Genomic DNA, 13,622 nt, shown 5'->3' with positions numbered 1-13,622 from the left:
TACACACCAGTTATAGAATTAAACAAAAGTTAATTGAGAATGAATTCTAACCGTTGATATAATCGAAATTTGACTGTTGAAAATGTATACGTGCCACTAATCTTGCCTCCAATGTTTTCAATTTTTGTTTAGTCCTTTTTCACTTTTCACTTTTATTACACTGCACCTCACTCTCTCTCTCCTCCATTGAAGCGTATTCTTCCCACTTCTCCATTGAAGCATGTATCAGGCTTCCTCTCCTCCATTTAAATTCAACTTCTGAGGTAAAGATTTTATCTTTTATTTATTTATTTAATTCGTTGAAGTTCAATTAATTTCATAATCTAGGGTTTATGTTAACTAATTGTCACTATACTCAAATTAGGGTTCTTCTAAGATGGATTATTGAACTATTACTCATAATTAACTCAAGTTATGAAAAATTAGAACTTGCAATTTTGTTGATATTTTTAAGCAAGAAGAATTATGTGTGGTTTTTGGTGCCTAATTTGATAAATAAGTCAAATTTTATTACTATTGTGTTGCTGGCTTTTGTATATCACCCTTCTATATTCCCCTCTTGCCCTTGCTTAAGGACAGTTCAAATAACTGTTTCCTGTTTTGTATAAAAATATTCTTTCTTGTTTTGGCAAGATTTGAATTTTCTGTATTACCCGATTTCGATTACGGGTTTATGGGCGTATTCGGCAAAATTAGCTATTGCTATTCTAATAGTGAATAATGGGTTAGTGTTAGTTGTCAGAGATTAGCTATTAAGGTAGTTGGTTTTGTAAAATAAGTGATCAATTCAACTAGTTTTGGGTGTATTGTGAATTATAACATGTTAAATAACACAGCTTACACTACCTAGCTATATTAGCTCCAATTGCTATTGAGAAAAGCTATTTTAAGTTGAACTACTTTGATGCCGATTATCGTAGTTAGTTAAAGTTTTGGGGGTGATACCCAATTTCTGGGATCACAGACTGTGTATTGCATTTGCCCTTTGCGACTCTCTCTTCACCAAAACAAAAAATAAATTTGAATTGCTACCCTAGTTTGGTACTTATACAAACGTTCAACATACTAACATAGTAGACTTTTGATTGAATGATGATGCGAATTGTTATCCCCTTGGTTTTCCCGTGTTGAACCAGTGGAATCTAACCAAGGATGATTTGAAAAATGAACCTTTTTGGATACTTTTCTAGAGGAAAAGGTAAAGGTAACATGTGTGGGTTGGGTCCCATGTTTAGGGTATTAAAGGGTTGATGAGGAATAATAGTGATCAAATAAGGAATAAAACAAAAGGTAGGTATAACTCTAAAAAAATGCCTTGCCAAAAGTAACTCTAAAAACCAGATGCGGAAGAAGGTGGGTGCTAAGGAAAATGGAGGGAGTGTTTGAGAAGTTTTTGCCAAACACAGACTGTATTAGGGAGTCTTATGGTTCCTTTATCTTTATTTTTAAAATGTACCATAGGATGAATATGTTGCTTCTCATGAGCATCTAGTTTCTCATGTATTACTCCTCGTGTTAAAGTACTGTCAATGTTATGTTAGGATGCAGCTATATTTCAAAAGAGTTCCTGAAGTGGAGAAAACAGCATTACTGATATTCAGATAATTTAATAAGGGCATAACACATGATTGTCTTAAGCTGCATTTAGCTTGACATGATTCCAGATGTCTTGCAGGTGAAATTTCAGTGTTTTTGGCTGTTATACATGGAGATAAATCAAGTTAATCAACCACAGCAGATGAGCGGCTCTGTCCCTCTGTCAGATGCTTCTGTGAAGAGAAAGCGAGGTCGTCCTCGAAAAGAAAGAAGTGAAAACCCTGGAAAAACCCATCTACCGCGTAAAAGGGATCAAAACCAAAATCATGGTGAAGGTGCTCCTGTGCCCCCAGGTTTTGAAGAAGTAGATGGGAATCGAAAACCGCCGTCAGCTGATACAGTTAGGAGCAATAAAGAGGATTCAGTGATTGGCCAAATAGTTACAGGTGTGATTGAGGCAGTATTTGATGCTGGATATTTGTTGTCAGTTCGTGTTGGTGATTCTGACACAAGTCTGAGAGGTATTGTATTCAAGCCAGGACATTATGTTCCTGTTTCAGCCGAAAATGATGTGGCCCCTAGTTTGCAAATGATCAGAAGGAATGAGGTTCCTTTTCCATCAAGGAACCAAGGTCACAAGCGTCGGGGGAGAGAGAGAAGTAACCACCATGCTGCATATCCATCAAATGGTTCACCTACTTCTAATCAATTGGCTAGGGTTCGAGCTACACAAATGTCTATTGTGGCAGCGCAACCTACCCACCCAGTTGGAGAAAGAGGCACTGTGGTACCAGTGATTCTGCAACCAGTGAGCTTGTCAAATGGTTCAACTCCTGTTGTTGAAGCACCTCCCATTGCTTCTCAACCTGCTCATTTAGCAGCCTTGAAAAGCAGGTTGCCTCCTTTGACCCAGGAGGCAACACCTAAAGGATCTCAGACAGATAGTGGTTCTGCTTCGCAACCAATTGATGACCATGTCGATGCTGCTAAGAGAGTACAAGGGTCACCTGAGTCTGCAGAAACTCAAAACAATAGTGGACAGTCAAACAAAGTGTTGCCAGATACTCCGGGGCTTACCCCAGAACAAGTCCAGGACTTGAGTAAGCCCCTTTTGGTTAAGCCCCTACAAGCCATTCGCTCAGAGCCCCCAGATCAATCTGCATCTATACCCCCCACTTTTCCTGAGAGAAGAGCAGGCAAGATGACAGAACTGCTAATGGTGAGTGAAAGTCAAAACTTTAATTCTCATCATGTAAGAGGTTTTTTTATGTCAATTTTCAATTTTTATGCAACCTTATACAAGTATTTATTTTTAACTTTTGATTTTTATACTACCTTACTAGTTGGATGATTGTTTTAGGTTTGACCGTTTGAAATACTTCTTACTATGTTACTGAAAGTATCAATTTTATTTTATATAAATCGCTAACTGAACATAACTGCTCTGCTGCTTTGCAAAGGCTGTACAGCAAGAAAACTTAATGGAGAGGCAAATTTCTGATGGTCAACATCAAGACTTCAAGAGCCCGGGAAACTGAACTGAGCAAACGAAAGAACTTGGAAAATCATTCTTCAGAATGGATGACAATTTTGCTCAAAGACCATATCTTCACAAAGTTTCCATGTTTGGCTATCTTGTACAGGAAGACCAATCGAATCTCTAACTACTTTCTGGTTGGTTAAGACAGTATGTCATAGAGCAGCCATGAAAGAAATTTCATCTAGACTCTGCGCATTTTTCCAAGCTGCTCAAGCGCAGTATCCTGTTCAAGGTGAAGGCAAGGTGGTTGCGCTTAGCTTGCATGGGGTTCGAGTTTTTTCAATCATTGTATGTTTTTTGAAAGAACTGTATGAATATGTTTATGAATAGCTCCATCATAATACAGTTGTGGTTAGTTTCAAGTTATACATGAATTGTTTAGTGTGGTATGTTGGACTCGTCGATAATGGATAGGATCTTTTTAGACTTAAGTAAGATCCAATTCCAGACGGGGAGGTCCCAACACTTCGAAAGTAATTAGTGCACATCTTTAAATTATGGTTCTTGTGAAGCTTTTTTTTTTTTTTGAAGACTGGTTCTTGTGAAGCTCAGTGGGCTTTTGTATTCATTTTAAAGTCTTAGTCTTCAAAAGGTCTTTCATTTCTAGATTAGCATATTAGTACTTTCTTGCTAAATTTACTCCATAATGATCTGCCAGGCATCAGGCTCTCTCTCCTGTAATTCTGATGTTGATGCGGTGAATTTAAAGGTTTGCGATGGTCAATAATATTAGCCATTTGGTGGTGGCTTTGTAAGGCGGTGGTGGTTGATGGTAGTGGGGTTGGTCTTATTTGGTGGATTGAAATTTGATGGCTGTCAAAGCCTCAAAGGTGGTGAGACACTAGACAATGGCAATTTGTCTGACGTGCCTTAAAATTTCAGTTACCTGATCCAAAATTTCAAAATGCTGCAAAATTAATACTATGTAAATTACTACCTCCGTTACATATTATTTGCAACGATTAGACATTTTTCCTCTCTACTTTATGTCAAATCGTTGCAAATAATATGTAACGGAGATAGTATCTAATCCAACCCCAACCACCCTCCACCCCACCCCACCCCCCCCCCCCCCCCACCCCCTCTTACAATGCCCTAATAATTAGTACAGAAACAGAATACTGAATAAAATCTAATTTCATACCTATGTGTTGCACACTTGCACTTAGAAAAACAAAGAAAGTATTTCTCAAACTTGTAACAATATTGTATCATTGTATGGAGATAAGTGAATATCAGATTAAGAATAGATGCCCTAAACCCATTACACAAACAACTCAAGGAAAAAAAAAAATACTCATACTAATTTTGCTAAAATTTCATGTCTTAAACCAATATATAAACTCATGCATCATTGTCATTCGTGACTATCTCTATTACCAAAACCGGGAGCCCAAAAGAAGCCCAACAGGTAAACCGTAGAAGATGATGCGCTTAATTCAGACTTCAGAACACAACAGAGCAACAGAAAAATGGCTGTAATGACAACATCGATTTCTGCATCATCACCTCCACCATTTTCCTCCATTCCCGCCAACTCCAAACACAGAAACAACCCTAACAAAATTCCTCCATTTTCAACCTCCATTAAAACTCCGAGCTCACCAATTCCGCAAAAACCAAAAACCCCCAAAAATCCCCGGAAAACAGCTCCAAAACGAGAAAAATCAACATACCCTTGGTCATTTCCACTGCAAAAGAAAAACCCACATTCAATTTACAAAGATATTCAGAGATTTGCAAGAAGAAACCAGCTCAAAGAAGCTCTCACAATTCTAGATTATTTAGAGCAACAGGGTATCCCTGTAAATGCTTCAACTTTCTCTGCTTTGATTGCTGCTTGTATTCGTTCCAAATCGAAAACCGAAGCGAAACAGATTCATGCCCATATCAGGATTAATGGGGTTGAAAACAATGAATTCCTTAAACCCAAGATTGTTCAAATGTATGTTTCTTGTGGGTTAGTGGATGATGCCAAAAGGGTATTTGGTGATGATGAAAATGAAGAATCTAACAGTGTTTATTCATGGAATGCATTGCTTAGAGGTAATGTTGTTGCAGGTGGGAAAAAGTACAAGGATTTGTTGTATACTTTTGCTAGAATGAGAGAAACTGGAGTTGAATTGAATGTGTATAGTTTTTCTTGTTTGATCAAGAGTTTCGGCGGCGCGGCGGCTTTCAGGCAAGGATTAAAGATTCATGGATTGTTGATTAAGAATGGTTTTATTGGTAGTGAGATGTTGAAGACAAGTTTGATTGATATGTACTTTAAATGTGGTAGAGTTAAGCTTGCTTATCACCTGTTTGATGAAATGTCTGAGAGAGATGTTGTTCTTTGGGGTGCAATGATTGCAGGGTTTGCTCATAATAAGTTGCCTAGAGAAGTGATTAGGTATGCTAGGTGGATGATTAAGGAAGGTGTATTGCCGAATTCGGTTGTGTTAACTACAATGCTTCCCATTCTTGGGGAACTTGGGGCTTGGAAGATGGGTAAGGAGGTTCATGCTTTTGTGATCAAGAGAAGAAATTATGTTGAGCAGCCGTTTTTGAAGTCGGCTTTAATTGATATGTATTGTAAGTGTGGGGATATGACTTATGGGAGGAAAGTGTTTTATAATTCCGGTGATAGGACGACTGTTTCATGGACTGCTTTGATATCTGGTTATATTTCGAATGGTAAGCTTGATCAGGCTATAAGGTCAATCATATGGATGCAGCAAGAAGGGTTTAGGCCTGATGTCGTTTCGTTGGCAACCATTCTTCCGGTTTGTGCTAAGCTGAAGGCGTTGAGGCAAGGAAAGGAGATACATGGGTTTTTGTTGAAAAATGGATTTCTGCCTAATGTATCATTGATAACATCATTGATTGTGATGTACTCGAAATGTGGTGTCTTGGAGATAAGTCGTAGATTGTTTAATGGCATGGAAGCAAGAAATGTGATTGCTTGGACAGCTTATATGGTTTCTTGTATTGAAAACGAGCATCCAGTCGAAGCCCTTGATGTGTTCAGGTCAATGCAGCAATCGAAGCACAGGGCAGATTCAGTTACAATGGCCAGAATATTAGAGCTTTGCCACGAACTGAGACTGTTGAAACTTGGGAAAGAACTCCACGGACAAGTATTGAAGAAGGGCATTGAGTATGTTCCTTGGGTTTTAGCACGACTTGTGAAGTTGTATGGAAAATGTGGAATGATTGAGAAAGCAAAGTTGTTGTTTGATCTCTACCCTTGCGATGGTTCAGTAGCAACAACTGCCATGATGTTGGCTTATGGATATAACAACTGTTTTAGAGAAGCGCTTGCTCTTTTTAACGAAATGTTGATTGAAGGTAAGCCTCCTAATACGGACACCTTAGATGTGGTTTTAGCTATTTGTGATCAAGCTGGATTCGCAGATGATGCATGTAAAATCTTCCAGCTCATGACTCGAAAATATAGAATCAAGCCATCTAAAGAGCAATACTCTGTCATGGCTGGACTGCTTACTCGTTCTGGTCACTTTCAGGAAGCTGAAAGATATATTCAATGGGGTTCCAAGTTGGATTCTTAACATCAAGCAGTCCCTTTGGAGATTTTGTAGGAATTGACAGGTGCAATAGGAAGCAAAACTATTGTGTACTTGTGTTGTATCTTAACATAAATGAAACAGCAGATGCTTTGGGTAGAGGACTGACCTGATGAGGTACGATAGCACCTCAATCTGCTGCTTATTGAAAAATCAAGCCTTAAATGCAAGACATTGCTTAAATAATTTTAGATTTGGCGTGATTTACCTGATTATCTATCAAGTTCAATTGCGTAGTTTGTATGTAAGGCTTGTAAGCTGATTATTTTTCAAGTTTTGTGAACTCATAGGCAACCTTGTTCAAAGGAACAGGAAATGAATTCTCTTGCCTCCAACGAGATTTGCTTTATGTAGTTTACTAATGAGATGAATTTGAACTAGCTGTTCAACTCGTCTGATGAGAGATTGTCCTGGTTTGGCTGGTGAGTGGTGGCAGAGGACTTGTTAACAACCACGGTGGCCTGTTCAAGGTTACCTTCTTATCAAAGTTCGGTATATCCGTGTATATACTGCTTCCGAGCAGAGACAACCGACTGTCAGGTGGGTATTGAGATAGCTTAGAGTATGGGGAATACATATGGACAGCCAAACCAGGTCAGCTTTTAATGGGTTAAACTCATCGTTCAAATTTATAAGTTTGGTCAACAACCCAAAACAGAGGAGGCAGGGAATACATTTCCTATTCATTTGCTTTTGTTAAACAAGTTCACATTTGATTAGTTCACAAATCACAATTAACCAGCTAACATGCACATTTGCAAATTTGCAATCCTTGGGTAAAATCAGAAATTACATGAGCAATAAATGATATTACTAATTGAACAAAACATGAACGAAGAATAGGTGAATATAAGCTCCTATATTCTGTCAAATGATCAAAATACTTACATGGGTGTTCAGGGATAAACCAATTTAATGATTGATGTTAAAGCAAATACCCGTCAATAGATCTTGAAAAACTGTAAAACCCAACGGAAAATTTGATACCATATGCTGACGACAAAAAATTCTCTAGATCGACGCATCACCCCTCCCTCTTCTAAAACATGGGTGGAGAAATGTTTCCTTCAAACTGCACTCTTGACATACTCAAAACCTAGTCTCAAGAACAAAAAAAATGCTCTATGCCAAAATTTATGTCGATAAAAAAATTGGGACCAGCTCCAAAGAAAAGCGAAGAAAATTTTCTATTAAGGATATTTGTTTATGGAAACTTGGCATTATAAGGAATATTAGGACCTAAGATTGGAATAGGATGCATGGAAGGAAAATGAGGTGATGACAGGCGATGAATGTGACTTGGCATTGTAAATGACTGCGGTCCATTTGCCATTAAAGGTGAAGTCATGGAAATTGGCAATGCCGGACCAGCTAGAACACCTGCAAATGAAAACCAAAGCATTATATGAAGTGTCATTTTACAGCAAGCAATGAGTATCTGTATTTCAATCACAAGAACTTTACAGTTGTAAACACATCTCTACTTCTGAATAGATAGGAAACTTTTTGTTCCTTATTTGATAAGTTAATTGACTTAGGACATTTATTCCACCAACAGATGTATAATAGAGGGGACTACTGACATGCCAAATATCGATTAGATTCCATTCAAGGGACATGGATTGGTAATTGGGAAGAAAAAGAATAACTCAGCATTAAACTTCAGAGAAGCAATATGAGCCACATTGAATACAATTTCTTGTCTTAAATTCTGCAACATCAGGCACACCAAACTCTAATGATATAGACATTTTAACTTGTGCAGGCTTTGGGAGATGAGAACTTAAATAGACCGACATAGTTCTGTACAAACATGTTAACATTCGTCACCACTCACCAGTGCCGTATTGCACCAAACATCTCAAATTACACATTATTATCATACCTTCATTCTTGGCAAAACCAACATGGATTGGATGTGAAGCCAATAAGGGGTGTGGAGCTTGTGATGAGAGAGATCCAGGAGCCTGAATCACATCCTTCAAATCAAAAGTTAGCCAATTTAGTAAGTAGCAAAAGCAAACATTTAAAAATGGATGAAAGTGATCAAACAGCCCAGCAGAAATGAAAGGAAAAGTAAATAACAAACATGATTTTAAAACTCACATGAGAAACTGGATGAATATAGACAACCTGTCCAGGCCTTCCAAATATACCCTGCAGGAGCTGACACATTCATTAGGTGATCAAGTGAGCAAATCTCTATAAGAAAGCAAAAGGCTTTCTCTTATGTTGCTGCACAAAGCTGAACCAGCAGCAGTGCAAAAATAATTCAAAATTTGTGATTAACTGTGAGATAATTCAAATATTACATACATTTTGCGAATTAGGATGTACAAATGAAGGCATGGCTTGAATCGGTTGGTACTGTCTACCATGTCTAATAGGCTGTGCTCTTGTTACCATATGACCAGCAATCTGCTTGCAGAATACGGATAAACAAGGTTAATGAAATTCAAGCAATATCAAATGCAATTCTTAGTTCTTACACTCCCAAGAAATATTCAGGTAACTCCTTTCCTTATGCCTTATTCTCTTTAACTGAAATTACAAAGTAAATTTATTTTTAAAAAAAAAAATTTCCTGCTCATCAATAACTGATTTTTACAGATTAAGATAGCTGTTTAATAATTTCCTTTATATTTATTCTTTGGAGTTACTGATTTTTTCTGAACTTATCACTGATTAAATTGATTTTTACCTTTTTTAAACTCTTTTTTCTTTCCTATCTATTAAAGCTGATTATTACTGAATATTTTTTTAGGATGAAAGAACAGGGACTTATAGTGAATCAAGAAGACCAGATAGTACATACAGGTTGATTATATTGAAGACCATTATCAGCATTCATTGCTGTTGAAGTAGCATAAGGAACAAACTTAACAGGCCAAGATGAACGTGGTAGAATGGATCTGTTTCCAACTTCTGGCTGTGCACCAGCTACCTGAATTGCAGGAATGTTGTTGGGTACATAAGGAACACTTGGAACTGTTGGCACCAAAGGTGGTGTTGATCTGAAGTTAGGAAGAGACGGTGAGAAATCTTTCGCACTTGGATTGAGCTTGGATTCCTGAAATATAGCATAAAATAGGATATATCATATTGTGAAGTATACATGTAACATTAGTAAATCAGAAGACGGATAGTATTAGAGGTGCTCAAAGAAAATAAGACCCATGAATTACATACATCATATGTATTTAATTATTAATACCCCAAGAGCACAATTCAACAATGAAAAGGACCTTGTCGGAATAACACACATACAATACTTTTGTGAAAAATTGTGAAATCCCTATTTCAAACAGGATAGCAGTAAACGGAAAACCATAAGTAACAGGCATACAAGCAAATTTATTAAACTGCTTCTGGAGCAGTAAGAAAGGCAAAGTGAAACAGAATAATGACTTCCGCTGTGAGAAGTTAAAATGTATCATTATCTTTACCTTAGCAGTCCTACTAGGAAGTGGATTTTGAAGAGCCCTTTCCACTGGAACTGCCAAAGGAGTACGAGATGCATCCGAATCTGTTTTGGAAGAAGTAGAAACCTCTGAAGCAACAGATTCTGCACATGTCATTTCTTTAGCAGGGAGCTGATTTACATGATTGACATCCAAAGATGCATCAATGGCAGACAGTGATCCATTGGCTAATTGGTTGACTACAGTCCTCTCGTGAATCTCCTTGTGAGCATTCAGTTTGTTGTGGGCTTTATTCACTGATAGTAGAGCATAACAGATGAAATTAGTTGTCACACAAGGAAAAAGAGAAGGTGCCAAAAACAGAATTGTATCAAAACATTACCATAATTTACCAGTAATAAGTACTGAAAAGATAAAACTATACCAAATGTTATAATAACTCAGACACTCAGTCAAGAACCAATAAGGACCAAAAAATGAGACAAACTGCAAAACGTAAGGAGAGATAAACACAATAACAAGGGGAAAAAGAAAAAGGAATAAGATCCAGCAGTTGAATAAAGAGCAAGAACATTTGTCACCAAAGGTCAAATGTAATAGTGTTTGGTCAGTGAAACTGTGAAGCAATCAAAGATAACTCAGATTTTTTTTTTCTAAATGCTAGATTCTATAATGGTGTGTTTAAACCATTTCACTTGAGATTCTGAAAGTGAATTTGTAACTCACAGAATTTATATTTCTGGAATTGGGCCAATACTTACAACATTTTCAAAGGCCCATATAGGCCATATTGGTGTAATTTCAAATGAAACATGAAATGCTCATTTCAAATTCATTTATTGTGATCTTTCCCTCATGATTCCATTTAGCATTGCTCTAGTACATGTGCACCTCACAACTTTCTTCATCTCTCAACCCTTAAACTCACTCTCTCCACTCCTCTTCCCTCAACCATCACAACCAATGCCTCCAAAAGAAGCCTCAGCCACCATTCATAAAATATTAAATCATGTATTATTCACTCCGTGCTTGCGTGAGGCAGCCTTGTATATGAATCAGTATTTTTTTTTTTTCTATTATCTGATTGATTCCATAATCTTAAGTTCTATGCAATTATCTACCTATTTTTCCAAATTGTAAAAATAATGGAACTTAATAGTCAAAAATGGATTTATACAGAAAAAAATTAATCAAATTATTTAAAAAAGTTGAAAAGAATTTCATCATCAAAACTCCATCATTTATCAGATGAATTTGAAATGCCAAAGAATTCCTAATAATTGCGAAACATCATATTTGAAAATGGACATCTGAATCTCAATTTCCAGTATCAAATTCTGGGATTTAAAATTTCCTAACACAGCCTAAAAAGTTATTTTTAAGAATGATTAAAACAAAACTTAACTGCAAGAATAGTACTAGAAAAAATTATAATAGTAAATTGGTAGAAGCTACCCCCATCACCTTATCTGTATTCATATGGAATCAAGTAAAGGCTCCAAGCCAAGTATTCCCTCCCTAGTGTAATAATCCAAGCATCAGTATCCAGTGTTCCAGGATAAAATTTCTGCTTTGTTGAATCAAAAAAAGGTCTGCAATCTAAAGGGTTTTTTTTCACAACAGAGTCTCTAATATCATACTATGTTCTTTGGAGAAGAAAAGAGAGAAGCTTATACTGAGGAAAGATTGGAATATATAATGCACTTACAGCTTTTACTTGAACCATTAACTTTGGCAACCTGCATAAGAGAATGGTAACTTAGTTACAAACAGCAATAAGAAAGTAAATATAACCTAAAATGGGAACATTATATATGTCTAAATAAATACGTACTTCCTTCAAGGCCTTAGATTGATGGAGGTAACCATCTTCTTCCTCATGAGGCATGACTACACCAACTTGTCTGTCCATCCAAAAGAAGGAAAAAATCATGAATCTGAGACCACAAACTTATTTTTAAAGAAAATCTACCTTATTTACCCCTCAAAATATACCCAGCTAGTCTTTTGAGCTAAGCACTAATCTTAGCCTAACCTAATGTACATGTACACCCAAACTGTCTCAGGAGTCAAGAAAATGTGATCAAATGCTTTCACAACTATAGCAACACCTCCACAGTTTGAGCACATGTCCTCTCATATTAGCAATAAAACTAAACCCTGTAATCTGCTACTAAACATTCATCCTAAGCTTCCTCACACCTAGAAATTTTTCAGGGCTGAAGTTGCTACAGAAATTTTCTCTTCCATTCTTTAAAGGTCGTAAGAAGCAAAGTAAATTTATTATGTAATGGATGAAGAGTGAAAAAAAAAAAAAAAAAAAACTGTCCTAGAATGGCAAAAGGAAATAAATGCAAATGCTCTAAGCCATACTTAACCAAAAAATAGTTACCTCTCCGGATTCCGCCGTCCATTAGTCAAAACAGCTCCATTTTCAGAAATTTGAGAAGATTCAATTGTTCCAGAAACAGTCTCCTCATCACCACAATTAGCGCAACTAGAAGCATAGTCAGCTGGAAGCATGACACCCTATACAGAGAAGGAATAAAATCACTTAATTCGATGATTTATCACCAATTGAAAACCTTAAATTACATCCAAAGTTAAGAGGCTTGTAACACACTAACACCTTGGCAACAACTTGAACAAGATCTCCAGGTTGAACAACTAGAGTATCTATTAGGCCACCATTTGACACATTTGAATTCTGTGTGCCCTTCCTTGTCATCCTTGCTTTCTTCAAAACGATACCTAAACATTGAACAAAGTCGGAATTCGAAATAAATATTCAATACCAAGCAAATCAAATTACATCCCACATTCAATTTCTTCCCAAATCCAGCAAGAGTAAATAAACCTAGATCAAAGCTAACACAAAATCCCACATAAATTACTCACATAACATTATAACACCATAAATTCTACCTGAAATTAAAAGCCATAAGCAGCATGTAAAAGCAATCAAAACCCAGAAATCAACAAACCTAGATCCAAACAACCATGATCCAATTGAAATAAACTATTTACACAACTAACAGCAATTCCCCACAAAAAGCAAAACCCAAATGCAATACATAACAACAAACAAAACCCAGAAAATAAACATCATTTCTCATGCTAAAAATTTCAAAAAAAATCAATCGACAAAATTACAGAAGATCAAATAAGGGAGCAAGAAACAAACCATAACCCTTATCAACAGAAGCAGTATGGAAGATTCCAGAAAAGATAGAACCATCTTTGATGTGAACTTCAACAGGAAGACCAATGATGCACATGGTGGTGAACAGCAGAGCTTCGCTAAGTGATGCTGTTGTTGTTGTTGATTCATCTTCTGTGAATTCTCTGATTCTCCCCATTTTCAGAAAAATGGTGGTTTTTTTTTTCTGTGTTTCTCTCTGTTTTGGTGAGTGAGGAGAAGAGAGAAAAGGGGGGAAGTTACGATTACAGCAAAGATCGGGGGACCTCTCGCTGTTTTCTGGGTGGCGCTTCGAGGTCTGCCAATATGTTCAAATGTGAAGCCTTATTTCTTGTTTGACGTACAATTTTATAAATTGT

At 36.8% G+C, this 13,622-nt stretch overlaps 3 protein-coding genes across 5 annotated transcripts; 2 read left to right on the top strand and 1 right to left on the bottom strand.

Moving 5' to 3' along the window:
• The first annotated feature begins 134 nt into the window (after positions 1-134).
• LOC145605098 (protein METABOLIC NETWORK MODULATOR 1-like) lies at positions 135-3,681 on the top strand. Of its 2 annotated transcripts, none has more exons than XM_081661117.1 (3): positions 135-263; positions 1,665-2,755; positions 2,997-3,679. In XM_081661117.1, the coding sequence occupies exons 2-3, from the start codon at positions 1,706-1,708 to the stop codon at positions 3,072-3,074; spliced, it is 1,128 nt and encodes a 375-aa protein (XP_081517243.1). In that variant the 5' UTR covers positions 135-263; positions 1,665-1,705; the 3' UTR covers positions 3,075-3,679. The 2 variants fall into 2 exon arrangements, with proteins under 2 accessions (XP_081517243.1, XP_081517241.1); XM_081661115.1 differs by having other exon boundaries at positions 141-263; positions 1,676-2,755; positions 2,997-3,681.
• Positions 3,682-4,514: 833 nt separating this feature from the next.
• LOC145605728 (pentatricopeptide repeat-containing protein At1g71460, chloroplastic-like) lies at positions 4,515-6,838 on the top strand. The gene has a single exon (XM_081661797.1). The coding sequence runs from the start codon at positions 4,549-4,551 to the stop codon at positions 6,625-6,627; it is 2,079 nt and encodes a 692-aa protein (XP_081517923.1). The 5' UTR covers positions 4,515-4,548; the 3' UTR covers positions 6,628-6,838.
• Positions 6,839-7,480: 642 nt separating this feature from the next.
• LOC145605783 (uncharacterized) lies at positions 7,481-13,560 on the bottom strand. 2 transcript variants are annotated; one of them, XM_081661847.1, is made up of 11 exons: positions 13,249-13,560; positions 12,694-12,815; positions 12,457-12,593; positions 11,899-11,968; positions 11,773-11,803; positions 10,089-10,360; positions 9,458-9,712; positions 8,959-9,060; positions 8,749-8,808; positions 8,528-8,621; positions 7,481-8,022 (listed from the first exon to the last, which is right to left on the bottom strand). In XM_081661847.1, exons 1-11 carry the CDS (start codon positions 13,421-13,423, stop codon positions 7,847-7,849), a joined length of 1,494 nt encoding a protein of 497 aa, XP_081517973.1. In that variant the 5' UTR covers positions 13,424-13,560; the 3' UTR covers positions 7,481-7,846. The 2 variants fall into 2 exon arrangements, with proteins under 2 accessions (XP_081517973.1, XP_081517974.1); XM_081661848.1 differs by having other exon boundaries at positions 8,749-8,799.
• Between the last annotated feature and the right edge of the window lie 62 nt (positions 13,561-13,622).

Source organism: Chenopodium album, chromosome 22 (genome assembly GCF_948465745.1).
Source record: "Chenopodium album chromosome 22, dcCheAlbu1.1, whole genome shotgun sequence".
Taxonomy (NCBI): Eukaryota; Viridiplantae; Streptophyta; class Magnoliopsida; order Caryophyllales; family Amaranthaceae; genus Chenopodium; species Chenopodium album.
Note: the sequence above shows the minus strand (reverse complement) of the source record. Positions and strands in the feature narration are given on the sequence as shown.